The 26,838-nt window shown below is 39.7% G+C and overlaps 2 protein-coding genes and 1 pseudogene across 4 annotated transcripts in view; all 3 read left to right on the plus strand.

Annotated features, from left to right (window-relative positions):
* The window catches only part of LOC115542533 (myosin heavy chain, fast skeletal muscle-like), a 193,577-nt gene that overhangs the window by 11,138 nt on the left and 155,601 nt on the right, over window positions 1-26,838 (plus strand). The gene's annotated exons all lie outside the window — the stretch shown is intronic.
* LOC115541297 (myosin heavy chain, fast skeletal muscle-like) lies at window positions 5,921-11,965 on the plus strand (annotated as a pseudogene).
* LOC115542528 (myosin heavy chain, fast skeletal muscle-like) lies at window positions 7,278-26,694 on the plus strand. 3 transcript variants are annotated; one of them, XM_030354808.1, is made up of 40 exons: window positions 15,296-15,318; window positions 15,723-15,756; window positions 15,867-16,081; window positions 16,186-16,329; window positions 16,421-16,577; window positions 16,667-16,694; window positions 16,795-16,912; window positions 17,026-17,118; window positions 17,213-17,276; window positions 17,358-17,456; window positions 17,760-17,863; window positions 17,948-18,086; window positions 18,211-18,329; window positions 18,452-18,601; window positions 18,722-18,892; window positions 18,986-19,286; window positions 19,420-19,490; window positions 19,605-19,692; window positions 19,791-19,908; window positions 19,999-20,122; window positions 20,194-20,330; window positions 20,411-20,666; window positions 20,753-20,995; window positions 21,115-21,291; window positions 21,400-21,545; window positions 21,638-21,728; window positions 21,819-22,208; window positions 22,320-22,446; window positions 23,567-23,685; window positions 23,773-23,969; window positions 24,055-24,238; window positions 24,338-24,503; window positions 24,589-24,713; window positions 24,796-25,104; window positions 25,199-25,402; window positions 25,485-25,610; window positions 25,690-25,860; window positions 25,943-26,242; window positions 26,327-26,458; window positions 26,588-26,694. In XM_030354808.1, exons 3-40 carry the CDS (start codon window positions 15,875-15,877, stop codon window positions 26,606-26,608), a joined length of 5,916 nt encoding a protein of 1,971 aa, XP_030210668.1. In that variant the 5' UTR covers window positions 15,296-15,318; window positions 15,723-15,756; window positions 15,867-15,874; the 3' UTR covers window positions 26,609-26,694. The 3 variants fall into 3 exon arrangements, with proteins under 3 accessions (XP_030210671.1, XP_030210668.1, XP_030210669.1); XM_030354809.1 differs by lacking the exons at window positions 15,296-15,318; window positions 15,723-15,756 and having other exon boundaries at window positions 15,875-16,081; window positions 25,943-26,047; window positions 26,147-26,242; window positions 26,588-26,608; XM_030354811.1 differs by lacking the exons at window positions 15,296-15,318; window positions 15,723-15,756; window positions 15,867-16,081; ... (4 more) ...; window positions 17,026-17,118; window positions 17,213-17,276 and adding an exon at window positions 7,278-7,335.

Here is a 26,838-nt window from a genome sequence, read left to right on the forward strand (position 1 = left end):
ATATCTTCACTGGATCTGGATCCTTATCAAGAGCTAATTGGATGTGGTCAGACACAAGGTCTTTCGGCTGTTGGGGAAGAGATTTTATGCTGATTTTTTTTATTGATGTAATGATTAATTGCTTCAGTCACTGCGTCATATTGCTGGGATTTTCTGTCTTTACACAGGCTTTGTGCTTTTTTGGAAAAGGAGTTGCAGATGAAAGGGAATGACAGGTCTTCTATTTCCTAGGGTCCAGTGTTCACAAACTGGTTGACAGAGACTGGCAAAAATATATGATTGGATAATTGTTTTATGTGAATGACATTCATTTTAGTGAGTGAAAAAATGGTTTGGATTACTGGAAGACAAAATAAGTTGTTTTAAACCAAAATAACATGATTTCGGGTTCCCTGGCACTAAACTAATGGAGTTAAGATTTAAGATTAATGCCATGTCATTTTTAATGCCATCCGTCAAGCTATTACCAAATTGAATGCACTGTAATGAGATCAACATCATCACAATATCAACATGCAACACTTAGGGATGGAGGGAGGAGAGATATTTTGGGTTGTTTAGTTTCAATATTTGTGATTCAGTTTTAGCTGAAATGGCTTCTTTGACATCTTCTAAAATTAACCTAAAATTACTTTTAGTTACATCCGAAATTATCATAATTCAGGCATAAGACAAATAGAGTGAGTTAAAAGTAAAATAATGCTTTGGAATGTTCTAAGAGGTTTAAGGACAACTAATGCAATTTTGTTCAGTACAGTACTTCAGCAAAATTAACCGTAACTGCATATCCTGGTGGTAACCCCACAATCAAAGTGCCACAGGTTAGCTGCTGGCATCCAACTTTCAATATGGGCTACCAAGTCAATGTAATGAACTCACTTTCGTCAAGGAATTACCGTTAAGTTTTGGGAGAACATAATCCTACACAAATAATTGCACAAGGTTGCTTTGAAATGCAGAGAATGTGAGTCGGTAGCAATCATCTTAAAACAGCCTCCCGCCATTAGGCAACACAGTGCTCCCAAATGGGCAGGCGGAGCTTCAATAAATACCTAATTAATACACATTTCGATTAAAGAGTTTAAACTGTATTCTCTTCCGCCTCTCACTCTCCCCCCAATATTCATTAATCAGACCACATGTATTTACAGCTGTTGTGTAGCATGGCATGAGGGTGAATGCCTAGCGTTCATTGGCTACTCACCACGAATTCTAGCCTGCTTAAGTGGTCATGGGCATATGTGCCTTATAATCATCTAGGCAGAGCAGTGCAGGCACTTATTCAGGCATGTGGGAGGCGGCTATCCTCTGGGGAGCAGCTATGGCTCATGGTTAGCGATAGTAGACCAGAAAACTGTTGACTTATTGAGGTACTATAATGACTTAGATGTACGATTCATTCAACTAAATGTGTACAAATAAATTTATATTAAAGAACAGAGTAGAACAGGGAAGTCTGGGGCCCCCTGCTTGAGCTGCTCCTTCCGCGACCCGACCCCGGATAAGCGGATGAAGATGAGATGAGATGAAGAACAGAGTAGTCAATGGTTTATTGAAATGTTGGATAAGACCTTGATGGAAACGCCGAAACTGAACGGTACATACCTATTGTGTAAATAGGAACACGATTGGTGCAACGATTCTATTTTTTCACGTACCCAAGATTTGTGATTAAAAAGAAAAAGACATCTGCGGTGTAGCCCCGCTGCCTTAATGGAGGAACAATTCTGAATCTTGGCATATCATATTTTACATGATTTTTTCTACAACCCACAATGTCCGTCTTTATTTTTTTTACAGTGAAAGTTCTAGGAAAACATCAAAAATCGTGATCTTAATAACCGCAGGCTGAAAATGACACCAAATTTCGTCGACCTTCTCTACGGAAAATTAAGATTCCCTAAAAGATGGCTGAAATTTGTTTTTGCAATGTTCCATCAATCACAATTCCACAATTTTACTTTTAATTTTAAAAGTTACAATTGTGACCGATTTTTGGAGTTAATGACACAAAATTGTCAGTAACTCCAAAAATCTGTCACAATGTGGATTTCATTCTCAATAATGCTCAAAATTCCATATAAACGGCATTTGCTCATGAAAATGATGCAATGTGCCATTGGTGCCTTTTAATGAGGTCAAGCACTCGGACATCAAGCTAACAGATTCAGTGCTACAGAAACAAAATCAGACATATAAATTCAAAAATAAAAATGTAAAGATGATTAAGTAAGATAGGGATCTTATATTAGAATTGCTGTTACTTAATATATAGATCAGATTTTCATTATTTTAATTTAATTTATATTATATATTATATAAAAAGAAAAATGCCTTTTAGTAAGTGTAAACAAAAATGATATGATCCTAGATTTAACGTGTGTAAATCTGATGAAAGCCCAATAATTGTAGGTAAAGTAAAGTATTTTCATATTAAACTAGGTGAATGAAAAACTTACCAAATGAGATGCAATCAAAAGATTCCCTGGCATAATGTCATTAAAGTTTATACACTCCAATAACAAGAACCATGCCAAATACAGATCTGTGGTCACAGTTGCAATGTCAACCAAATTATTTATAGATGGATGCCAAAGTATCTTTCAGTCTGTGAAAGAAAATAAATGTCAATGCAGCTAGTTTTTAGCAGATATAAATATGATATAACAATTGTAAAAACGGAAATGGTAAGCGGACAGGTATGATGCCCTTGTGTATCAGTGTGTGTGTGCTGACTGCAGTTAAGGTGATAATAAAAGGGGAGATATGAAAAGTTCAACTTCAGCCCTCATTTCAACACAATATTTAACTGGTATAATTATAACCATGGATCAAATAAAAATGCTAGATAAATAAAAACAAAAATGAATTAAGAAAAGCATCAAGAAGAAGTTTAAACATTGAACAAAAAATAGCAAAAAAAATGTACTGTGCTGATCAAATCCAATAACCATTATTCCATATGTATTGTGACTTCAGAATGCTTTGCTACATTTCACCACTGGTCATGGACAATAATTCATTGTATATTACGAAGACACACACACACACACACACACACACACACACACACACACACACACACACACACACACACACACACACACACACACACACACACACACACACACACAGCAGGTTGGTTGCAAAGATAAATGCATCATTCAGACTATATTGACCTTCATACAGCATTAATAAACTGATGTTGGTTTGTTTATTTTAAGGAAAAGATCAGTTCCATATCACACTATAACGATGAAAGTATTAAAGAAACCCTAGCGGATAAGAAGAAGTGAAGGGAGTGCACTCCAAAAGGTATTAATAAATGCAACACTCTTCCTTCCTAGATCAGGCCTCTATTAATTTACACTGCCTGGCGTCATAAAATATATTAAATCATGCCAACCATACGGAATGTTGGCTAATGCTTGCAATGTGGCAAGCACTTGTAATAAACATTACTATATTATATTTAGATTTAACTGATTCTTAACTTGTTAAACCGAGTAAATGTTCTGAATTTTCATGAAAAAAACTGCAAACATGAAATATCCCCAGACATTAGGAAATTAATTCCAGCATGAAAACTGTTGAAATGTGTTGATGTGGCAGTTAAGCTATTGAGATACAAATACATCAACTACATAAATTGTTATCATGTAAGGCACTCAAAGAATGAGCCAATGAACAGATTATTTTCAAAGTTTAAAAAAAGAGTTTTGAAGATCTGCCCTTATATAGTTTCTGCCTGGACTGCAGATCCACCACTATAAAATAGGCCAGAAGATGAGATGGATGGACTGTAGGGGATTTTCAGGTTATTACAACTGGTGGTAAGTATGACTGATGCTTCAGCTGCTGTCTTGGAGGGACCATTGCATTAGAGAAGAGATTTTTACACTCTTGTTTTCATGGAGCTTCTTTTCATTTATTTAAATGACTACTTCCATATTTAGGCTACCTGCCTTCTGATTACTTTTTTTTAATGGAGATTTTTTTTATTGTATATTATTTAAGAAGCCGTTACATAATAGTTAAATACATTGAGGTTTTATTCAGGCATTTGTTTGCATTGCATATGTTTTGGGAATTCATGTTTTGAATGACGTTTTTCAGTGTTTTCAAACCAAGTCAGACCGCTGTCCAGGAGAGCTGCTTTCTAGGAAAGACTATTGCTTTAGAATAGGGAATCTTGCGTCCTTGTTTCCATTAAAGGAGACATATTATGGTGTTTTCCCAACAAGTAAACAAAGTATATGAGTTCCAGAAAACATGTTTTTGATGCTGTTTGCTGGAAATAGCTCTTAGGAAAAAAGATCTTGCTTTTCCCCTCTGTTTCAGTCCCTTCGGAATGCGCTTTTTCTGGTGTCTGTACCTTTAACGCAAATGAGCTGCTGCCCATTGACCAATGAGCTGTCAGAGTGAACCACAGCATGGAGGAGAAGTGATGGTTGCCGTTTACGGACTACCGGAGCTCTATATCTATATATTAGGATATCATAATAATAATAATAATAATAATATATAGCGAATTATATAATATTATATCGAATATCACGGCCAAAAGCTATGTGCCCATAGGATGATATTATGAATCATAAAGACTGCGTCTGATGTCTCTCGTACTTCCACAACAAGTAAAGTAGTGGGGGTTATCTCGGCTATGGTTGAGAATAATTGGGGGAAAGGAACTTTGGCCTTGACTCTCTGACGTCCATATTGATCAGCGAGATGGAGGAAAAAAGGATTGTTCTCCCGGAGCTGAGCTTCCGGACTGCCGCCCAGCTCCCCCTGCCGGAGCTGCCAGGGCTGCCGGAGCTGCCGGACTGCCGGACTGCCGCCAGAGCTTCGGCGGCAGTCCGGCACATCCGGCGGGGGGAGCTCGGTGGCAGTCCGGCAGCTCTAGCGGAGAAATGGATTGTACTTCCGGAGCTGAGCTGCCGGGCTGCCGCCGAACTCCCCCTGCCGGAGCTGCCGGATTGCCGCCGAAGCTCCCCCACCTTAACTGCCGGACTTGCTCCAGAGCTTCGGCGGCAATCCGACAGCTCCGCCGGACTCCCTGCCAGGCAGTCACATGGCAAACTGACAAATAAGACATCTATTTTTGTATCGAATATCCCTGCTTCTGAATGCGCAAACATCTCCGCCCAGTGCTCGTCCGCTGGTCCACAAAATCTTAGCTATGCTCTGATTGGAGGGGGGTGGGGAAATGGGAGGTCATATTCAAACATATCCTATTCCTACGTAGGAGGGGCGCCGGAACTGACTCGCTTTCAGCAATGCATATCTCACAAAAATCATGTACTGACTTTTTTTTAAAGTTTGTATGTGTGTGGGAGCACCAAAGACCCAACAGCCCGAATCTTAGGAAAAGTGGTGTTTTCATCGGTACCCTTTAAGGTTATTAGAATTAGAATTACCTCGAAAATATTTTTTTATATTCTACTTTGAATGAAAATTTGTTCAGTTACGTTGTTATAGAAACCATAAGAGAATGTGGGGGATTCTTGTTACGTTATGTTTGGAACTTCTGTGTAATGTATTATTTACTTAGCACTTAACTACTTTTACATAATTTTATGAAGATGATATTTTTTTTATAATTTGATGGTTTACTTTGTTGGTTTCAGATGTTAAATGTTGATAGAAAAGAGATAATCAAGTAGCTCTGCACTGACATACATTTTATGTAAGATTTTCCATTTCATTCAAAAACGAGCTATTAGAATGTGTAGATTAGACTCTGACTTGTAACCAATATGACTCATAATTTCTTCTGCGGTTGAAGGGAAGTAAACAGTAAGAATTATTTAATATCATCACATCACTAAATATCTCCAAACCTTCTTGAAGCTATGTGTACTTGTAAGATAACATTAATCAAGTGGTATTGTTTGTTTTTATCAAATAAGCCTCCATCATGAGTACGGACGCAGAGATGGCCGTTTACGGCCAGGCGGCCATTTTCCTCCGGGAGCCAGAGAAGGAGAGGATTGCGGCCCAGAGCGCGCCATTCGATGCGAAGGCTGCTGCATATGTCACTGATGTTAAGGAACTGTACGTAAAGTGTACCATCAATAAGAGGGAGGGTGGCAAAGTCACCGTCACAGTTTTGGCTACAAAAGAGGTAGGCAGAGATTGATCATCAACTGGTATCATTAAGAAAGTTTAAGTCTCAATAGCTGCACTGGTAAGAAAACTAAAAATGGGTTTCCATTTTTTAGGAGAAGACAGTCAAGGAGGACGATATCACACCCATGAACCCTCCCAAGTATGACAAAATTGAGGACATGGCCATGATGACCCATCTCAATGAAGCCTCTGTGTTGTATAACCTTGCAGAGCGTTATTCAGCATGGATGATCTATGTAAGATATTTTGCCTCAATGAAAATATAAGAAAAGTAAGTGAAATGAATCGTTAATAGGTCAAATCAATGTGAATCTATGTGACCTCTGTTACATAGATTCACATTGATTGTACAGTGGCTGTTCTGTGCCACTGTAAACCCCTACAAGTGGCTCCCAGTGAACGACCAGTCGGTTGTCAATGCCTACAGAGGCAAGAAGCGTATGGAGGCTCCACCCCACATCTTCTCTGTCTCTGACAACGCCTTCCAGAACATGCTCACTGGTTTGTAAATTCAAAGTTTCAAATCCCTAATCTTATCTAGTTTTCATCAATTCGAGGCATACTCATGCAATGTTTGATACATTTGTTTAACAGATAGAGAGAACCAGTCAGTCCTTATCACGTAAATTTGATGCTGGAAACATGATATAAATATAATACAATGATTCCCTCATTGGAAAACATGTCAAAATGAAATTACTTTATGCTTCTTTTCACACCCAGTGGAGAATCCGGTGCTGGAAGGACCAAGCGTGTCATCCAGTACTTTGCTACCATCTCAGTGGGTGGTGGAGGAGATAATAAGAAGGATGCAGGCGCTGGAAAGATAAAAGTATGTTTAAAAAATAAAACTAAACATTATATCAATGAATTAATGCATTAAAAAATCACGTAAGAACACGAAGAATTCAAATATAATTCAGTAAAAAGGTATTAACATTTTATGCTTGATTATAGGGGTCACTGGAGGACCAGATTATTGCAGCCAATCCCCTGCTGGAGGCCTATGGTAATGCCAAGACTGTGAGAAATGACAACTCCTCCCGTTTTGTAAGTATGAGAAGAATTCATCCCTGAAGATGCTCCCTAGTTTTTGAGCATTTTTTAAAAGATGTTGAAACAAATTATTTTCCAAACAGGGTAAATTAGTCAGAATTCATTTCCATGCAAACGGTAAACTATCCAGTGCTGACATTGAGACGTGTAAGTATCTAGTTCTACATGTGGATTCCTTAACCAAGATTATTAGTGGTATAGGTTTTGATTAATGAAAGGGCCTTATAGATCTGCTGGAGAAGTCAAGAGTGACATTCCAGCTTCCCGATGAGAGAGGCTATCACATCTTCTACCAGATGATGACCAACCACAAACCTGAGATCATTGGTGAGATTTTATAATAGTAAGAGTGTGAAGAATGTACTTAATATTAAGATGAAAAGTTTTCCTGAATTGCCTTTATCTATTCGAATATGACTTAATATGCACAAATGACTTCTGAAGTTCAAATATTTAAAGGGCTAATTTTCTCTCTAGAAAAAATCGTTTTTGGTAAAGATTATATCTTCCATTGCATATTGTGGAAATGCATTTGGAAAACATGCATTGCATGTAAGTGCTAAGAAAGATTAATTCGTTTTTTATTCAGAAGTTATCTGTTAGGTAGCAGCATATCAAGCAGAAAAAATACATTTGTTTAATCCCTCAGAAATTACACATGAAACAATTTAGAAAAATATAGATTGGAAACGATAATGATAAAATCTAAGCAGAGAAATTACATATATTTAATCCCTCAGAAATGACCCTCATCACCAGCAACCCCTACGACTTCCCCATGTGCAGTCAGGGTCAGATCACTGTGGCCAGCATTGATGTCAAAGAGGAGCTGGATGCTACTGATGTCAGTGGTTGATTGGAAAACAATTCATATATTTTCCACGTGGCATACGTTTTACAAAATGTTTTCTAAATGTTCTTTGTTTTCAACACAGGCTGCTATTGATATTTTGGGCTTCACTAATGAGGACAAGGTGGGCATCTTTAAGTTTACTGGTGCTGTGCTTCACCACGGTAACATGAAGTTCAAGCAGAAGCAGCGTGAGGAGCAGGCTGAGCCAGATTGCAATGAAGGTAACCATTAACATGTATTCATCAGTGCACTAGAAGGAATATTGGTTCATATTTGATTGAATTACATTTGGAGTCATTATTATACAGGATAATAATCCATTCATTTTTCATGTTAACTTTGTAGAGGCCGACAAGATTTCCTATCTACTGGGTCTGAACTCTGCTGATATGCTCAAAGCTCTTTGCTACCCAAGAGTGAAGGTCGGAAATGAGTATGTCACCAAGGGACAGACTGTACCTCAGGTAAGAAAAACACAATGTTTCGACGAAATATGGTAAAATATTCTGTTAACATGATGCATTTTCTATGTGAGATAAATATTTGTGATTATTTAGAAAAAATAATTTCAGGTCAACAACTCAGTCACTGCCCTGGCCAAGTCTATCTATGAGAGGATGTTCTTGTGGATGGTCATCTGTATCAACACGATGCTGGACACCAAGCAAGCAAGACAATTCTACATTGGTGTGCTGGACATTGCTGGTTTTGAGATTTTTGATGCAAGTTGTTAAATAAGGGGCAGCATTTCTGATAGCATTTCCTTCATTCTGAGTCTATAGTCATTACCATTCAATTGTTGAAAACTAGTAAGAGTCAGTTTATTAAATGTCCCCTACTAGTACAACAGCATGGAGCAGCTATGCATCAACTTCACCAATGAGAAACTGCAACAGTTCTTCAACCACCACATGTTCGTCCACGAGGAAGAGAAGTACAAGAAGGAGGGTATCATCTGGGAGTTCATTGACTTCGGCATGGACTTGGCTGCCTGCATTGATCTTATTGAGAAGGTACAACTGAATATTATAACTGTACATCATTATACTTTGCGTGACTTACGAATTACTTTTGATAATGTTTCATCCATCCATTTTTCTCTTTAGCCAATGGGCATCTTCTCCATCCTTGAAGAGGAGTGCATGTTCCCCAAGGCCTCAGACGTTACCTTCAAGAACAAGCTGTATGACCAGCATCTTGGCAAGACCAAAGCATTTGAGAAGCCCAAGCCTGCAAAGGGCAAGGCTGAGGCCCACTTCTCCCTGGTGCACTATGCTGGTACCGTGGACTACAACGTCACTGGCTGGCTGGACAAGAACAAGGATCCCCTGAATGACTCTGTTATTCAGCTGTACCAGAAGTCCTCAAACAAACTGCTGCCTGTCCTTTACCCACCTGTAGTTGAAGGTACATATTTATAGAATTTAACCATAGTTTATAACTGTTAATCCATTCTATTATAATACCCATTGATTTTCAAGCCATTTATTGCCTCTGTTTTACAAATATAAATGTGAAAATTGAACTCGGACTCATGACCAATAATTAATAACAGAGGTCGGGGGTGCAAAGAAGGGAGGCAAGAAAAGGCCAATAATGAGGTGGCTCAGTGGAGGAGCAAGTATGAAACTGATGCTATCCAGCGCACTGAAGAGCTAGAGGAGTCCAAGTGAGTCACACATTTAAAACATAGTTGTTTTAGTAGGTTTTGGCTGACTGGAAGCAGAAATATGAGGAGGGTCAGGCAGAGCTTGAAGGAAGTCTTAAAGAGGCTCGTTCTCTCAGCACTGAGCTTTTCAAGATGAAGAACTCCTATGAAGAAACTCTAGATCATCTGGAGACCATGAAGCGTGAAAACAAGAACCTCCAACGTGAGTTTTTCTCAATAATATCAGTATCACTATTTTGCTTTTCCGACTAATAACAAATACAAAATTGCTTTGCAGAGGAGATTTCTGATCTGACTGAACAAATTGGTGAGACCGGAAAGAACATACATGAGCTGGAGAAATCCAAGAAGCAGGTGGAGACAGAGAAGACTGAGATCCAGTCAGCCCTTGAGGAAGCTACGGTGAGGATGATTAAATCAGCAAACCACATCTAAATAAAAGTAGATCTAATTTTAATAAATGTGCATAATTTAATTTTATACATTAGGGAACTCTGGAGCATGAGGAATCCAAGATTCTGCGTGTCCAGCTGGAGCTGAACCAGATTAAGGGTGAGGTTGACAGGAAGCTGGCTGAGAAGGATGAGGAGATGGAGCAGACTAAGAGGAACAGCCTGAGGGTCATTGACTCCATGCAGACCACTCTTGATTCTGACGTCAGGAGCAGGAATGAGGCTCTGAGAATTAAGAAGAAGATGGAAGGAGATCTGAATGAGATGGAGATCCAGCTGAGTCATGCCAACCGCCAGGCTACTGAGGACCAGAAGCAGCTGAGAAATGTTCAGGGACAACTGAAGGTATGACACCAAGGATGAACAGCGCATATAAAATGTAGTGCAAGATATCCTTTTCTGATGTTTTCTGTTCCTGGTAATATAAGGATGCACAACCTGAAGGAGCAGGCCGCCATGGTGGACCGTAGGAACGGTCTCATGGTGGCTGAAATTGAGGAGCTGAGGGCAGCTCTGGAACAGACAGAGAGAGGCCGCAAAGTGGCTGAGCAAGAGCTTGTGGACGCCAGCGAGCGCGTTGGACTGCTGCACTCTCAGGTAACCATACAATATAATCCTATCATTTGAATACAAGAACACAAATATTTTGACTGTAATTGCAATATGTTTCAGAACACAAGCTTGTTGAACACAAAGAAGAAGCTGGAAAGCGACCTGGTCCAAGTCCAGGGTGAGGTGGACGATAGTGTACAGGAAGCCAGAAATGCTGAAGAGAAGGCCAAGAAGGCCATCACTGATGTAGGTTTATTTTTATTTCTTAAATCATCAAACGACAAATCAAAATACCTCTTCATAAAAAAAATTTCTCCTTTTTTCTACGTCGAGGCAGCCATGATGGCTGAGGAGCTGAAGAAAGAGCAGGACACTAGCTCTCACTTAGAGAGGATGAAGAAGAACCTGGAGGTCACAGTGAAAGACCTGCAGCATCGCCTGGATGAGGCTGAGAACCTGGCCATGAAGGGTGGCAAGAAGCAACTTCAGAAACTGGAGGCCAGAGTAAGAAATTAATCATCAAGCATTTAAGAATAGATTTAAGTCCAATATAAGGAGATTTATTAATTCACTTTAATTCGAAAGTTTCGTGATCTGGAGGCAGAGGTTGATAATGAACAGAGACGTGGAGCAGATGCTGTAAAAGGTGTCCGCAAACATGAGAGACGGGTCAAGGAACTCACCTACCAGGTATGTCAAACTTACAGCTCTAAATATGTTTCTACGGCATTAGCATTTTGATGAAATTTTGATATCTAAAGGCCACATGATGTTGATTTTTCGATTGAAAATGTGCATCAGACTGAGGAGGATAAGAAGAATGGTTGCAGACTCCAGGATCTTGTTGATAAGCTGCATCTGAAGGTGAAGGCTTACAAGAGGCAGTCTGAGGAAGCGGCAAGTAAAAGCTACGTAACAAAATCAAGTTATCAATTTTAGTACCTATTTAAACAAATTATGAATGTTCCTACAGGAGGAGCAGGCCAACTATTACCTGTCCAAGTGCAGGAAGGTTCAACATGAGCTGGAGGAGGCTGAGGAACGTGCTGACATCGCCGAGACTCAGGTCAACAAGCTGAGGGCCAAGAGCCGTGACTCTGGAAAGGTATTTCGATGGCAAAGTACTGTTCACATTATTGCGCAAACATATATCTTAGAATTAACTGAAATTATTTACTTGAAAATGACTATGTATCTAATTCCTATATTTGTTTGGTTTTTTTCTCGTAGGGAAAGGAGAGTGCTGAATAATTCCTTTCCATTGGAAGTATCGCACATTGTAAAAGTCATACAATATGACACAAATGTGAATTACAAACAATAAACTATGTGTCAACTTTCCATCCTGCAATGTGCGGCTATTTTTTGGGCTTTACTTCCTTTGCTCACTCAACAGGGTTTATCTTTACCAGAGCTGTATCTCATAAGTCATTGAATGTAGGCTGGAAGGTTTAACATATGCATATGCTATGGATAATGCAGTGGAAAAAAAAAGAAAAGCTAGGCTTTGGAATGTGCGTGACATTTTCAAGTGTAAACATTGGACTACTTGAGAAACGCACAACTAATGCAAAAGTGTGTTGTACAGCATTTTAGTTTAAGTACTTTCCATCCCTGGTGGTAACACACATCTTCACTCCTTATGATTTGGTCGTGAATACTAAAATGCTAACACTACATGATTTAAGCCAGATTTTCAAGTGAAAGCAGCCCACAGCTTCGAGGCATATCGTAGCATGTGCCTTAGAGTGATGATAGTGTGAACTGCAAAGACGCAATCCGATAGGCGCAGTGATATATTGCAGAGCCCCGAGTGATATCAAGCAGGTTTAATATCTGGACCGGTCTTGTAGTCCAAAGGCTCTGCCCACAACCTTATTTATATATATACTGATATATGAAATACTGAGTAATGGAAATGCAATCTAACATTTCTTTGGCATCATGTCATTAAAGTATATATAATCCAATAACATGATCCGAACCATGCCGCTAAAGGATCTGTATTCGGTTTCGATGTCAACCTAATTATTTATAGATAGATGCCCAACTATCATTCAATCTGTGATAGAAGGTAAATGTCACTGCAGCTGGTTTTTGGCTGATATTACAATAGTAAAATGGGAAATGGTAAAGAGACAGGAATGATGCCCTTGTGTCTCAGTGTGTGCGCTGACTACAGTAAAAATGATAATAAAAAGGGGAGATTTACATTTCTACATTTCAAACGCAATATTAAACTGCTATAATTATAATAACGGTTCAAAATAAAAAAACTACATGAATGAAGCCAGTACTCTGGTCCAAATGAATTAAGAGAAGCATCAATAAGAAGTTTTATAACCTACAATTTTTTTACATTGTGATGAACGAGTGATGAACTGATTTATTCATTTTTACTCCTTGCTGTTTTGCTGATAAAATACTTTAACCATTACTCCATATGCATTGTGTTAGGTTAAGCCACCATGAGAATGCTTACATTGCACACACACACACACACACACACACACACACACACACACACACATACACTATGTTGATGAAATACTTAGTGGCAATGGAAGAAGTGAAGGGAGTGCACTCCAAGAGGTATAAATAAATGCAACACTATACCTTCCAAGGTATCAGGCCTTGATTCATTTACGTTCCCTGGCATTAAGTCATAAAGATTGAAAATCTTGCCAACAAAACGGAATGTTGGCTAACTGTTGCAATGTGGCAAGCACTGGTAATAAACGTAACTAATATATGTATAGATTAAACTGATTATTAACTTGTTAAACATAGTAAATGTTCTGCATTTCCAAGAAACCAAATATGAAATGTCCCCAGATATTATGAATTGGATTCCAGCATAAAAACATTTGAAATGTGTTGATGTTGCATTTAAACTATTGAGATAAAATACATATACAACTTATACAACTATAGATTGTTATCATGTATGGCACTAAAAGAATGAGCGACTGTCAATGACAGTAGCAACCTTCATCCAATGAGAGAGCAAGACTAAAGGTAAAGGTAATCCTTAGGAGGAATCACAACACCTACAAAAGATATCGGAAAACATGGCTGAGAGGAAGACTCAGCAGTGTGTATATATATACATAAAATGTATACTTTTTTATTATAATTGTTTTGAAGGGAGGATTCCTCCTTCTAAAACATCTTGAAATATGACTCCCTGCAAAACTATTTTTGAGGCTAAACAGTATTCTCTTTCCCATAAAACTTCTTACTCTCCCCCCAATGTTTATTAATCAGACCACATGTATTTACAACTGGCATCTGCAATGAAGTTACACATCTAAGACAATTTTTGATATGTGTGGAAATGTTGTATGTATGTATATGTATGTATATGGGTGCCAATATAAATATAATTGCTTTTGACCGGTTACACAAGCCAATAAAGTCTCTTCAATCTTAATATCCTTTCTGCCAGCCAAATAGCAAGCGATGTGCCACTGGTGTATTTATGTGAGGTCAAGCACTCCGACATCAAGCTAGAGGATACAGTGTAACATAAACAACTGTCCATTATGAAGATATCAAACATAAAAGTACAATAAAAAGTATTTTCATACAATTGAATAAGAAGGTGATTACATAGTAGAATTAATTTGTGGATAGGCCTTTGCATATATATATGTTTATAGATATATGCCAAAAAAACAAGTAAACATCTTATTCCCTTGGTGGTCCACTTTTGCACATTAGATTGAATATGTATTCAGTTTAAAAGCACAATCATTGCAGATTGAACAAATAATTGAAGCAAAGCTGAATGGAAACACAATCTGTAAATCTCCAAAAAATTTAAAAATACATTTATCACTATTCCTTGGCATCATGTCATTAAATTTGATATACTCTAACCATGCCTAAAGGGGTAATCAGGTGACAGTTGCAATGTTGCAATATAGACAATAATTTGGATATTTATAGAATCACAAACTTCTTCTTCATCTTTTAAATTAAATAAATGATACTAAAGATAGTTTTTGAACAGATATGCACATGGTATATCTATTAATATAGGGAGACGGCAGATGAGTGTCTGTACACCTGTGGATACAAGTATACAAGAACTTAAAAAATCAGTCATGATTAAAATAAATGAACACATGCAGCCCTATACCCCCCAGCATAAAATCGTCTACCTTGGCATTATGTCATAAATGTTTGAATATTGTGACAAAGCCAAAAAAGGAACCCTTGCTTACAGTTGCAATGTGGCATGGATACGTATTCAACGTTTGAACATGATATAATTATAGATTGTGTGAAACTGATTGGTAAATAAGTGATCACAATCTGCAAGGAAACAAAATATGAATAACAAAATATACGTTGAGAAAATACAATAAGCTAACATTATATTGTATTCTATATATCTTCAAAGTCAATGATTAATTTGCTTTCAGAATTGTAACTGTTGGAAATGTACATGCCAATGAACAAATTAAATGCAAAGCTCAACAGAACAAGAAGATCTGCCCTTATTTAGTTTCAGCCTGGACTGCAGAACCACCTCTATATAAGAGGCCACAAGATGAGATGGAGAGACTGCAGGGGCTTTCAGGTTATTACAACTGGTGGTAAGTCAGACTGATGCTTCAGCTGCTGTGGAAGGGAGATCATTGCATGGGGAATCAGAAATGCTTTTTTTTATTGCGTTCATTGAAAATATTCCTATTTATCTACCTCTTAAAAAGAATCATGAAGAATATTTTTAATTCTTTTAGATAATGTTTAGGATCTTTGGTTATTCAAATTACTATCTAGTGTTGTTTACATTCGTAAAGATTTTTCAAGTAATCTTCTTTCTAGGTATTCTTCTTATTTTAGAGGTCATTAGAGGTGTCTTAAAGCTGCATCTTATCTGAATTTTGAATTTAATTGTTTTGTTGTCAAAACAAAACATTGATGTTATTTATGTAAAAATCTACCTTTACTTATACATGTGACTTAATAACACTAATAATAACTTTTATTTTTAAAGAACAATTTCTTCTTCGATTAGAGGGAAGGAAACGGTAAGAATATGAATATCTCGTGGACAAACACCATCACAAAACCTTCTTGAAGCCATCTATATATGTCAGTTAAAATAAATAAATGAGTATGTTTGTTTTCATGAAATAAGCCTCCATCATGAGTACGGATGCAGAAATGGCCATTTATGGCGCGGCTGCCATTTACCTCCGGAAGCCAGAGAAGGAGAGGATTGCGGCCCAGAGCACGGCATTTGATGCGAAGGCTGCTGCATATGTCGCTGATGTTAAGGAACTGTACGTCAAGTGTAACATCACTAAGAGGGATGCTGGCAAAGTCACCGTCACAGTTTTGGCTACAAAGGAGGTAGGCAGAGGTTGATCATGGCATGGACTAGATTGTTGGTATCAACAATGCGAAAGTGAAAGATGCATTATTAAGAAAACTAAAAATGGGTTTCCATATTTCAGGAGAGGACAGTCAAGGAAGACGATGTCTATCCCATGAATCCTCCCAAGTATGACAAAATTGAGGACATGGCCATGATGACCCATCTCCATGAAGCCTCTGTGTTGTATAACCTTGCAGAGCGTTATGCAGCATGGATGATCTACGTATGATATTTAACATTCTAAATTAAAATACATAAAATATATAATAGTATAGCATGTAAATTACCCTGAAACTCTCTGTGATTTCCTTCAGACCTACTCGGGGCTGTTCTGTGCCACTGTAAACCCCTACAAGTGGCTCCCAGTGTACGATCAGTCGTGTGTCAATGCCTACAGAGGCAAGAAGCGAATGGAGGCTCCACCCCACATCTTCTCTGTCTCTGACAACGCCTTTCAGTTCATGCTCACTGGTTTGTGAATTCAAAGTTTGAAATCCCTAATCTTACCTTGTTTTTATGAATAAATGGTATAATCATTCAAATGTGAATTTTCTTTGCAGACAGAGAGAACCAGTCCGTCCTGATCACGTAAGTTTGATTCTGTTAATATAACATAGATATAATACAATGAATCATGCATTGGAAACATGTCAAAATGAATGTACTTTATTCTTCTTTTCACACCCAGTGGAGAATCCGGTGCTGGAAAGACTGTGAACACCAAGCGTGTCATCCAGTATTTTGCTACCATCGCAGTGAGTGGTGGAGGAGATAAGGCGGCGGATGCAGGCGCTGGAAAGATAAAAGTATGTTTAAATCAATTAAATCAATGAATCAATTCATTAATAAATCACATAAGAACATGAAGAATTCAAATATAAATCAGAAAAAGGTATTAACACTTTATGTCGGATTATAGGGGTCACTGGAGGACCAGATCATTGCAGCAAATCCCCTGCTGGAGGCCTATGGTAATGCCAAGACTGTGAGAAATGACAACTCCTCCCGTTTTGTAAGTATGAAATTAATTCCTCCCTGAAGATGCTCCCTAGTTTTTGAGTATTTTTTTGAGGATGATTAATCAAAACTAATTATTTTGCAAACAGGGTAAATTCATCAGAATTCATTTCCACGCAAACGGTAAACTATCCAGTGCTGATATTGAGACGTGTAAGTATCTAGTTCTACATGTGGATTCCTTAACCAAGATTATTAGTGGTATAGGTTTTGATTAATGAATGGGCCTTATAGATCTGCTGGAGAAGTCCAGAGTGTCATTCCAGCTTCCCGATGAGAGAGGCTATCACATCTTCTTCCAGATGATGACCAACCACAAACCTGAGATCATTGGTGAGATTTTATAATAGTAAGAGTGTGAAGAATGTACTTAATATTAAGATGAAAAGTTGTCCTGAATTGCCTTTATCTATTCGAATATGACGTAATATGTACAAATTACTTATGAAGTTGAAATATTTAAAGGGCTAGTTTTCTCTCTAGAATAAATCGTTTTTGGTAAAGATTATATCTTCCATTGCATATTATGGAAATGCATTTGGAAAAGCAAGATTAATTATTTTTTTATTCAGAAGTTAACAGAAGTTAGGTAGCAGCATATAAAGCAGAAAAAAAGACATTTGTTTAATCCCTCAGAAATGACACTCATCACCAGCAACCCCTACGACTTCCCCATGTGCAGTCAGGGTCAGATCACTGTGGCCAGCATTGATGACAAAGAGGAGCTGGATGCTACTGATGTCAGTGGTTGATTAAAAAACAATTCATATATTTTCCACGTGGCATACGTTTTGTTTTCTAAGTGTTCTTTGTTTTAAACACAGGCTGCTATTGATATTTTGGGCTTCACTAATGAGGACAAGATAGCCATCTTTAAGTTTACTGGTGCTGTGCTTCACCACGGTAACATGAAGTTCAAGCAGAAGCAGCGTGAGGAGCAGGCTGAGCCAGATGGCAATGAAGGTAACGATTAACATGTATTCATCAGTGCACTAGAAGGTATATTGGCGCATATTTGCTTGTATTACATTTGGAGTAATTATTATACTGAATAATAACACATTCGTTTTTCATGTTACCTTTGTAGAGGCCGACAAGATTTGCTATCTACTGTCTCTGAACTCTGCTGATATGCTCAAGGCTCTTTGCTACCCAAGAGTGAAGGTCGGAAATGAGTATGTCACCAAGGGACAGACTGTACCTCAGGTAAGAAAAACACAGTTTGTTAAGGAAATATGGTACAATTTCCGTTAACATGGTTTGTCTATTATGACGTATAGTATATTTTGATATAATTGTGATGATTTTATAAAAAAAAATATTTTCAGGTCAACAACTCAGTGAGTGCCCTGGCCAAGTCTATCTATGAGAGGCTGTTCTTGTGGATGGTCATCCGTATCAACACGATGCTGGACACCAAGCAAGCAAGACAATTCTACATTGGTGTGCTGGACATTGCTGGTTTTGAGATTTTTGATGTAGGTTGTTCAATAAGTGGCAGCATTTCTGAAAGTATTTCCTTCATTCTGAGACGTTAGTCATTACCATTCAATTCTTGAAAACGAGTAATAGTCGGTTTATTAAATGTCCCCTACTAGTACAACAGCATGGAGCAGCTGTGCATCAACTTTACCAATGAGAAACTGCAACAGTTCTTCAACCACACCATGTTCGTCCTGGAGCAAGAGGAGTACAAGAAGGAGGGTATCATCTGGGAGTTCATTGACTTTGGCATGGACTTGGCTGCCTGCATTGAGCTCATTGAGAAGGTACACCTGAATATTATAACTATAAATAATTATTCTTTGCGTGAATTACAAATTACTTTTGATAATGTTTCATCAATATTTTTTTCTCTTAAGCCAATGGGAATCTTCTCCATCCTTGAAGAGGAGTGTATGTTCCCCAAGGCCTCAGACGTTACCTTCAAGAACAAGCTGTATGACCAGCATCTTGGCAAGAACAGAGCATTTGAGAAGCCCAAGCCAGGAAAGGGCAAGGCTGAGGCCCACTTCTCCCTGGTGCACTATGCTGGTACTGTGGACTACAACGTCACTGGCTGGCTGGACAAGAACAAGGATCCCCTGAATGACTCTGTTATTCAGCTGTACCAGAAGTCCTCTAACAAACTGCTGCCTGTCCTGTACCCACCTGTAGTTGAAGGTACGGCTCACATTTGGGACCAGTAGTTTTTATGTCAGTGATATTATAATTATTTCCAGCCACTAAATGTGTTTCTTAGAAAAAACTAAAGTTATAAATTGAACAGTGACCAATCAACTATAATTAAAAACAGAGGTCGGGGGTGCCAAGAAAGGAGGCAAGAAGAAGGGTGGCTCCATGCAAACAGTGTCATCACAGTTCAGGGTAAGGGTAAACACACAAATAAATGTAAAAATGTACTTGTAGTACTACTTACTACATATGCATATATAATTCTAAATCGTTCTACGTAATTAATATTTAGTTTTGTGCCTTTAGGAGAACTTGGGCAAACTGATGACCAACTTGAGGAGCACCCATCCTCACTTTGTGCGTTGTCTGATTCCCAATGAATCAAAGACTCCAGGTACAGTGACTACTAGTAAATGTTCATAGTGTCTGCATCAAGATTATACATTTAGTTAACTTATAATATTAAATTCGTGAATTTCACCAAAATGACAGGACTCATGGAGAACCACCTGGTTATCCACCAGCTGAGGTGTAACGGTGTGCTGGAGGGCATCAGAATCTGCAGAAAGGGCTTCCCCAGCAGAATCATCTATGCTGACTTCAAGCAGAGGTATTAACTGAAGGATTTTGATTTTTGAACTTTAAAAATGTCTTTTAACATTTTAGTTATTGTTAAAAACGTTAAAATGGTCTTCTTCAGGTACAAAGTACTGAATGCCAGTGTCATTCCTGACGGTCAGTTTATTGACAACAAGAAGGCTTCTGAGAAACTTCTTGGATCCATTGACGTACCTCATGATGAGTACAAATTTGGACACACCAAGGTATGTTTATTGCTGCAAAAACTAGGTTTATACTGGATTTGACGCTGACAAACGTCTCTTTTTACATTAAGGTGTTCTTCAAAGCTGGTCTTCTGGGTACACTTGAGGAGATGCGAGATGAGAAGCTGGCAGCTCTGGTCGGGATGATTCAGGCTGCAGCCAGAGGTTTTGTCATGAGAAAGGAATACGTGAAGATGACGGAGAGGAGGTATGTTTTTAAACATTGTTGTCAAAACACCAATGGGTTTGTAGTACATCCCCGATATGATGGTTTATTTTATTCTATAGGGAAGCCATCTACACTATTCAGTACAACATCCGCTCATTCATGAATGTCAAACACTGGCCATGGATGAAGGTGTACTACAAGATAAAGCCTCTTCTGAAGAGTGCTGAAACCGAGAAGGAGCTTGCCAATATGAAGGAAAACTATGATAAGATGAAGACTGACTTGGCAGCTGCCCTGGCTAAGAAGAAGGAACTTGAGCAGAAGATGGTTTCTCTCGTGCAGGAGAAGAATGATCTTGCACTGCAAATGGCTTCTGTAAGTAAACATTATGTAAAATGTATGTGTGCAAACATTGAGATACATTTGATGTGACATGTTTTACCAATATAAATATCACACAGGAAGGAGACAATCTGAATGATGCTGAAGAAAGGTGTGAAGGACTCATCAAGAGTAAGATCCAGCTGGAGGCCAAACTCAAGGAGACGACTGAGAGATTGGAGGATGAGGAGGAAATCAATGCTGAGCTGACTGCCAAGAAGAGAAAACTGGAAGATGAATGCTCTGAACTCAAGAAGGACATTGATGACCTGGAGCTTACCTTGGCCAAAGTGGAGAAGGAGAAACATGCCACTGAGAACAAGGTTTGTTAAGATTTAACCACAATACCATCACCATCAACATTGTCCATCCGTTATAGAGTTTAAGGGAAGGTTACATTTTACATATGAGAAATTATGAAACGTGAATTTGTTTTTTTCAGGTGAAGAACCTGACTGAGGAGATGGCCTCTCAGGATGAGAGCGTTGCTAAGCTGACAAAGGAGAAGAAAGCCCTCCAAGAGTCACATCAGCAGACTCTTGATGACCTGCAGGCAGAGGAAGACAAAGTCAACACTCTGACCAAGGCCAAGACCAAGCTTGAACAGCAAGTGGATGATGTGAGAAAAGCTCATGGAAACTTTCAATTAATATTAGTAATGGAGTTGAGTGAATATTCAATATTACATTGGATTGTTCTTAATTATTTTTCAATTATTGACATCCAGCTTGAAGGTTCTCTGGAGCAAGAGAAGAAGCTCCGTATGGACCTTGAGAGATCCAAGAGAAAGCTTGAGGGTGATCTGAAACTGGCTCAGGAAACTGTCATGGATCTTGAGAATGACAAACAGCAGTCTGACGAGAAAATCAAGAAGTAATTAATTTGTTTTTTAACAATAACAATCGGGTTTAGTGCATGTGACTGTTTTCATATAATTTACAATTTCTCTTATTAATTATTCACAGGAAGGACTTTGAGACCAGCCAGCTTCTGAGCAAAATTGAGGATGAGCAGTCTTTGGGTGCTCAGCTTCAGAAAAAGATCAAGGAGCTTCAGGTGGGAAAATTAATCAATTTAATTGTTTTAATAGAAACGTTCTGAAATTATGAACTTGGATATTGACCTTAATATTTGTGTATTATTTAGGCCCGTATTGAGGAACTGGAGGAAGAGATTGAGGCTGAGCGTGCTGCTCGTGCCAAGGTTGAGAAGCAGAGAGCTGATCTCTCCAGGGAACTTGAAGAGATCAGTGAGAGGCTTGAGGAGGCTGGTGGAGCCACTTCTGCTCAGATTGAGATGAACAAGAAGCGTGAGGCTGAATTCCAGAAGCTGCGTCGTGACCTTGAGGAGTCCACCCTGCAGCATGAAGCCACTGCTGCTGCTCTGCGTAAGAAGCAGGCTGACAGTGTAGCAGAGCTGGGAGAGCAGATTGACAACCTCCAGCGTGTCAAGCAGAAGCTTGAGAAGGAGAAGAGCGAGTACAAGATGGAGATTGATGACCTCTCCAGCAACATGGAAGCTGTTTCTAAGGCCAAGGTAAGTTATTCGTCAATGCCTTCATTGTGTTAAGAAATAATGCAAAATAATAAGTACATAAATAACTATTAATCAACATTGATTTCAAATTGATAATCTTTTAATCATCAGGGAAATCTGGAAAAAATTTGCCGTACCCTTGAGGACCAACTCAGTGAAATCAAGGCTAAGAGTGATGAGAATGCTCGCCAGGTCAATGACATCAGTGCCCAGAGAGCAAGACTGCTGACAGAAAATGGTTGGTATTTATTTTATTCAGGCATTTGTATCATTTGAAATTCTGGGGGTACCATTTTGGGAATGTAATTGAATATACATTTTTTCTCCTCGGCAGCCAGTCAGTTTCGTTCTCAGTGGGCGCTGGTCTCCGCCATGGCTGCGCCTTGTCACCAATCCTGTTAGTGATATACATGGACAGGATATCGAGGCGTTGTCGTGGTGGGGAGGGGTTGCAGTTCGGTGGTCTGAGGATCTCGTCACTGCTTTTTGCAGATGATGTGGTCCTCATTGGATCATCGGCCTGTGACCTTCAGCACTCACTGGATCGGCTGGCGGCCGAGTGTGAAGCGGCTGGGATGAGGATCAGCACCGCTAAATCTGAGGCCATGACTCTTAGCAGGAAACCGGTGGATTGCTTACTCCGGGTAGGAAATGAGTCCTTAGCCCAAGTGAAGGAGTTCAAGTACCTCGGGGTCTTGTTCGCGAGTGAGGGTACTATGGAGCGTGAGATTGGCCGGAGAATCGGAGCAGCGGGGGCGGTATTGCGTTCGCTTTACCGCACCGTTGTAACGAAAAGAGAGCTGAGCCGCAATGCAAAGCTCTCGATCTACCGGTCGATCTTCGTTCCTATCCTCACCTATGGTCATGAGGGCTGGGTGATGACCGAAAGGACGAGATCGCGGGTACAAGCGGCCAAGATGATTTTTCTCAGAAGGGTGGCTGGCGTCTCCCTTAGGGATAGGGTGAGAAGCTCAGCCATCCGTGAGGAACTCAGATTAGAGCCGCTGCTCCTTTACTTAGAAAGGAGACAGCTGAGGTGGTTCGGGCATCTGGTAAGGATGCCCACTGGGCGCCTTCCTTGGGAGGTGTTTCAGGCACGTCCAGTGGGGAGGAGACCTTGGGGAAGACCCAGGACTAGGTGGAGAGATTATATCTCAACACTGGCCTGGGAACGCCTCGGGATCCCCCCGTCAGAGCTGGTCAATGTGGCCCGGGAAAGGGAAGTCTGGGGCCCCCTGCTTGAGCTGCTCCCCCCGCGACCCGACCCCGGATAAGCGGACGAAAATGAGATGAGATGAGATGAGATTTTCTCACAAACTCAATATGTATAACTAATTTGACATACTTCCTCCGACTAGGTGAGTTTGGTCGACAGCTTGAGGAGAAGGAAGCTCTTGTCTCCCAGCTGACCAGAGGCAAGCAAGCATATACTCAGCAGGTTGAGGAGCTGAAGAGGCAAAATGAGGAGGAAGTAAAAGTAAGGATCATTTATTCATAAAGACGGTAGGCTTCAAAGATCATGAAATGTATTGAATTTACGAGATCTCTGTTTCGTCTTTTGTAGGCAAAGAATGCTCTTGCTCATGGTGTGCAATCAGCCCGCCATGACTGTGATCTTCTGAGGGAGCAGTTTGAGGAGGAGCAGGAGGCCAAGGCTGAGCTACAGCGTGGAATGTCCAAGGCCAACGGTGAGGTGGCTCAGTGGAGGAGCAAGTATGAAACTGATGCTATCCAGCGCACTGAGGAGCTTGAGGAGTCCAAGTGAGTAAATCATTTAAAACTTTACCTAAATTGGACATTATAATTGTTAAACGTACCCAAATTAAGCCATGTTATTCTTTAACAGAAAAAAGCTTGCCCAGCGCCTTCAAGAGGCTGAGGAACAGATTGAGGCTGTGAACTCCAAGTGTGCCTCTCTGGAGAAGACCAAACAGAGACTCCAGGGTGAGGTGGAGGACCTCATGGTTGATGTGGAGAGGGCCAACGGACTGGCAGCCAACCTAGACAAGAAGCAGAGGAACTTTGACAAGGTGTGTTGTAATTCATTGAGATGACATTTTAAATATTTGTATACAATGATTATTCTTCAAGTGCTAAACTTTTCCTACTTTATTAACAATATTGTGCAGGTTTTGGCTGACTGGAAGCAGAAATATGAGGAGGGTCAGGCAGAGCTTGAAGGAAGTCTTAAAGAGGCTCGTTCTCTCAGCACTGAGCTTTTCAAGATGAAGAACTCCTATGAAGAAACTCTAGATCATCTGGAGACCATGAAGCGTGAAAACAAAAACCTTCAACGTGAGTATTTGTTAAATAATATTAAAGTGCCAGGTTGTGGTAAAATATGTATCAGACTTATGACAAATGCAAAATTGCTCTGCAGAGGAGATTTCTGATTTGACTGAACAAATTGGTGAGACCGGAAAGAGCATCCATGAGCTGGAGAAATCCAAGAAGCAGGTGGAGACAGAGAAGACTGAGATCCAGTCAGCCCTTGAGGAAGCTGAGGTGAGGATTCAATCTGCAAAACAACATAAAAAATCAAATAATTAGTCTCTGCAATTTTGTCAATTTTTATTTTATACCTTAGGGAACCCTGGAGCATGAGGAATCCAAGATTCTGCGTGTCCAACTGGAGCTGAACCAGATTAAGGGTGAGGTTGACAGGAAGCTGGCTGAAAAGGATGAGGAGATGGAGCAGATCAAGAGGAACAGCCAGAGGGTCATTGACTCCATGCAGGCCACTCTTGACTCTGAGGTCAGGAGCAGGAATGATGCCCTGAGAATCAAGAAGAAGATGGAAGGAGACCTGAATGAGATGGAGATCCAGCTGAGTCATGCCAACCGCCAGGCTGCTGAGTCCCAGAAGCAGCTGAGAAATGTTCAAGGACAACTGAAGGTAAAACACAGATGTAATGTACGGCACATGTAGAATATAGTTGCATTTATATCTTGTGGTGAACTATTCAGTTCTGTTTTCATGTGAATATTAGGATGCCCAACTGCATCTTGATGATGCTGTCAGAGCTGCGGAAGACCTGAAGGAGCAGGCTGCCATGGTGGAACGTAGGAACGGTCTCATGGTGGCTGAAATTGAGGAGCTGAGGGCAGCTCTGGAACAGACAGAGAGAGGCCGCAAAGTGGCTGAGCAAGAGCTGGTGGATGCCAGCGAGCGTGTTGGACTGCTGCACTCTCAGGTAAACAAACATTTGAATCCTGTCATACGATTACAAGAACACGTTCATGTTTTAACAGTAATTGAGTAATAATATGTTTCAGAACACAAGCCTGTTGAACTCAAAGAAAAAGCTGGAAAGTGACCTGGTCCAAGTCCAGGGTGAGGTGGACGACAGTGTCCAGGAAGCCAGAAATGCTGAAGAGAAGGCCAAGAAAGCCATCACTGATGTAGGCCTATATTTGTTTGTTAATTGATGTTTTGAGAACTTAATGGAACTCTTGATGAATATATTACTTGTTCTTGTAGGCTGCCATGATGGCTGAGGAGCTGAAAAAAGAGCAGGATACTAGTTCTCACCTTGAGAGGATGAAGAAGAACCTGGAGGTCACAGTGAAAGACCTGCAGCATCGCCTGGATGAGGCTGAGAACCTGGCCATGAAGGGTGGCAAGAAGCAGCTGCAGAAACTGGAGGCCAGAGTAAGACAATAATCAGCCAGCATTTAAAAATGTATTACTCAAGTGTAAGGACAAGGTTGAGTCATTCACTTTTACTCTCAAGGTTCGCGATCTGGAGTCAGAGGTTGATAATGAACAGAGGCGTGGAGCAGAAGCTATAAAAGGTGTCCGCAAATATGAGAGGAGAGTCAAGGAACTCACCTACCAGGTATGTCCAATTTACATCTCCAAATATGTTTATTATAGCATTTTGATCATAGATAAAGGCCACATGATGTGGATTTTTTCACTTTCAAATGTGCATCAGACTGAGGAGGATAAGAAGAATGGCTGCAGACTTCAGGATCTTGTTGACAAGCTGCAAATGAAGGTGAAGGCTTACAAGAGACAGTCTGAGGAAGCGGTAAGTTACAAGGAATTACAAGGGATACTCAACTCAACTTTGCGACATTAAATTTTAAATGACAAAATATGAATATATCTACAGGAGGAGCAGGCCAACTCTTACCTGTCCAAGTGCAGGAAGGTTCAACATGAGCTGGAGGAGGCTGAGGAACGTGCTGATATTGCTGAGACTCAGGTCAACAAGCTGAGGGCCAAGACCCGTGACTCTGGAAAGGTAATTGGACAGTAAAAGTACAGTTCAGATTTTTCAACTATTTTCTATTTAATAATTTCCTAGAATTCTTTACTTTAAAAATGCCTTTTACAAATTTAAACCCTACTTTTCTTTTGATTTTCTCTTTAGGGAAAGGAGACTGCTGAATAATTCCTCATATTTGAAACATCATTCATACAAGTCATAAAATATGGCTAAATTGTGAAAAGAAATCAATAAACTATAGAACAACTTTCCATCTTGTATTTTGTATTTATTTGTTTGACCTTACTTTCTTTGCATAGCCCTGTAATCAGAGAATATCTTCACTGGATCTGGATCCTTATCAAGAGCTAATTGGATGTGGTCAGACACAAGGTCTTTCGTCTGTTGGGAAAGAG

This window comes from Gadus morhua, chromosome 4 (assembly GCF_902167405.1).
Source record: "Gadus morhua chromosome 4, gadMor3.0, whole genome shotgun sequence".
Lineage (NCBI taxonomy): Eukaryota > Metazoa > Chordata > Actinopteri > Gadiformes > Gadidae > Gadus > Gadus morhua.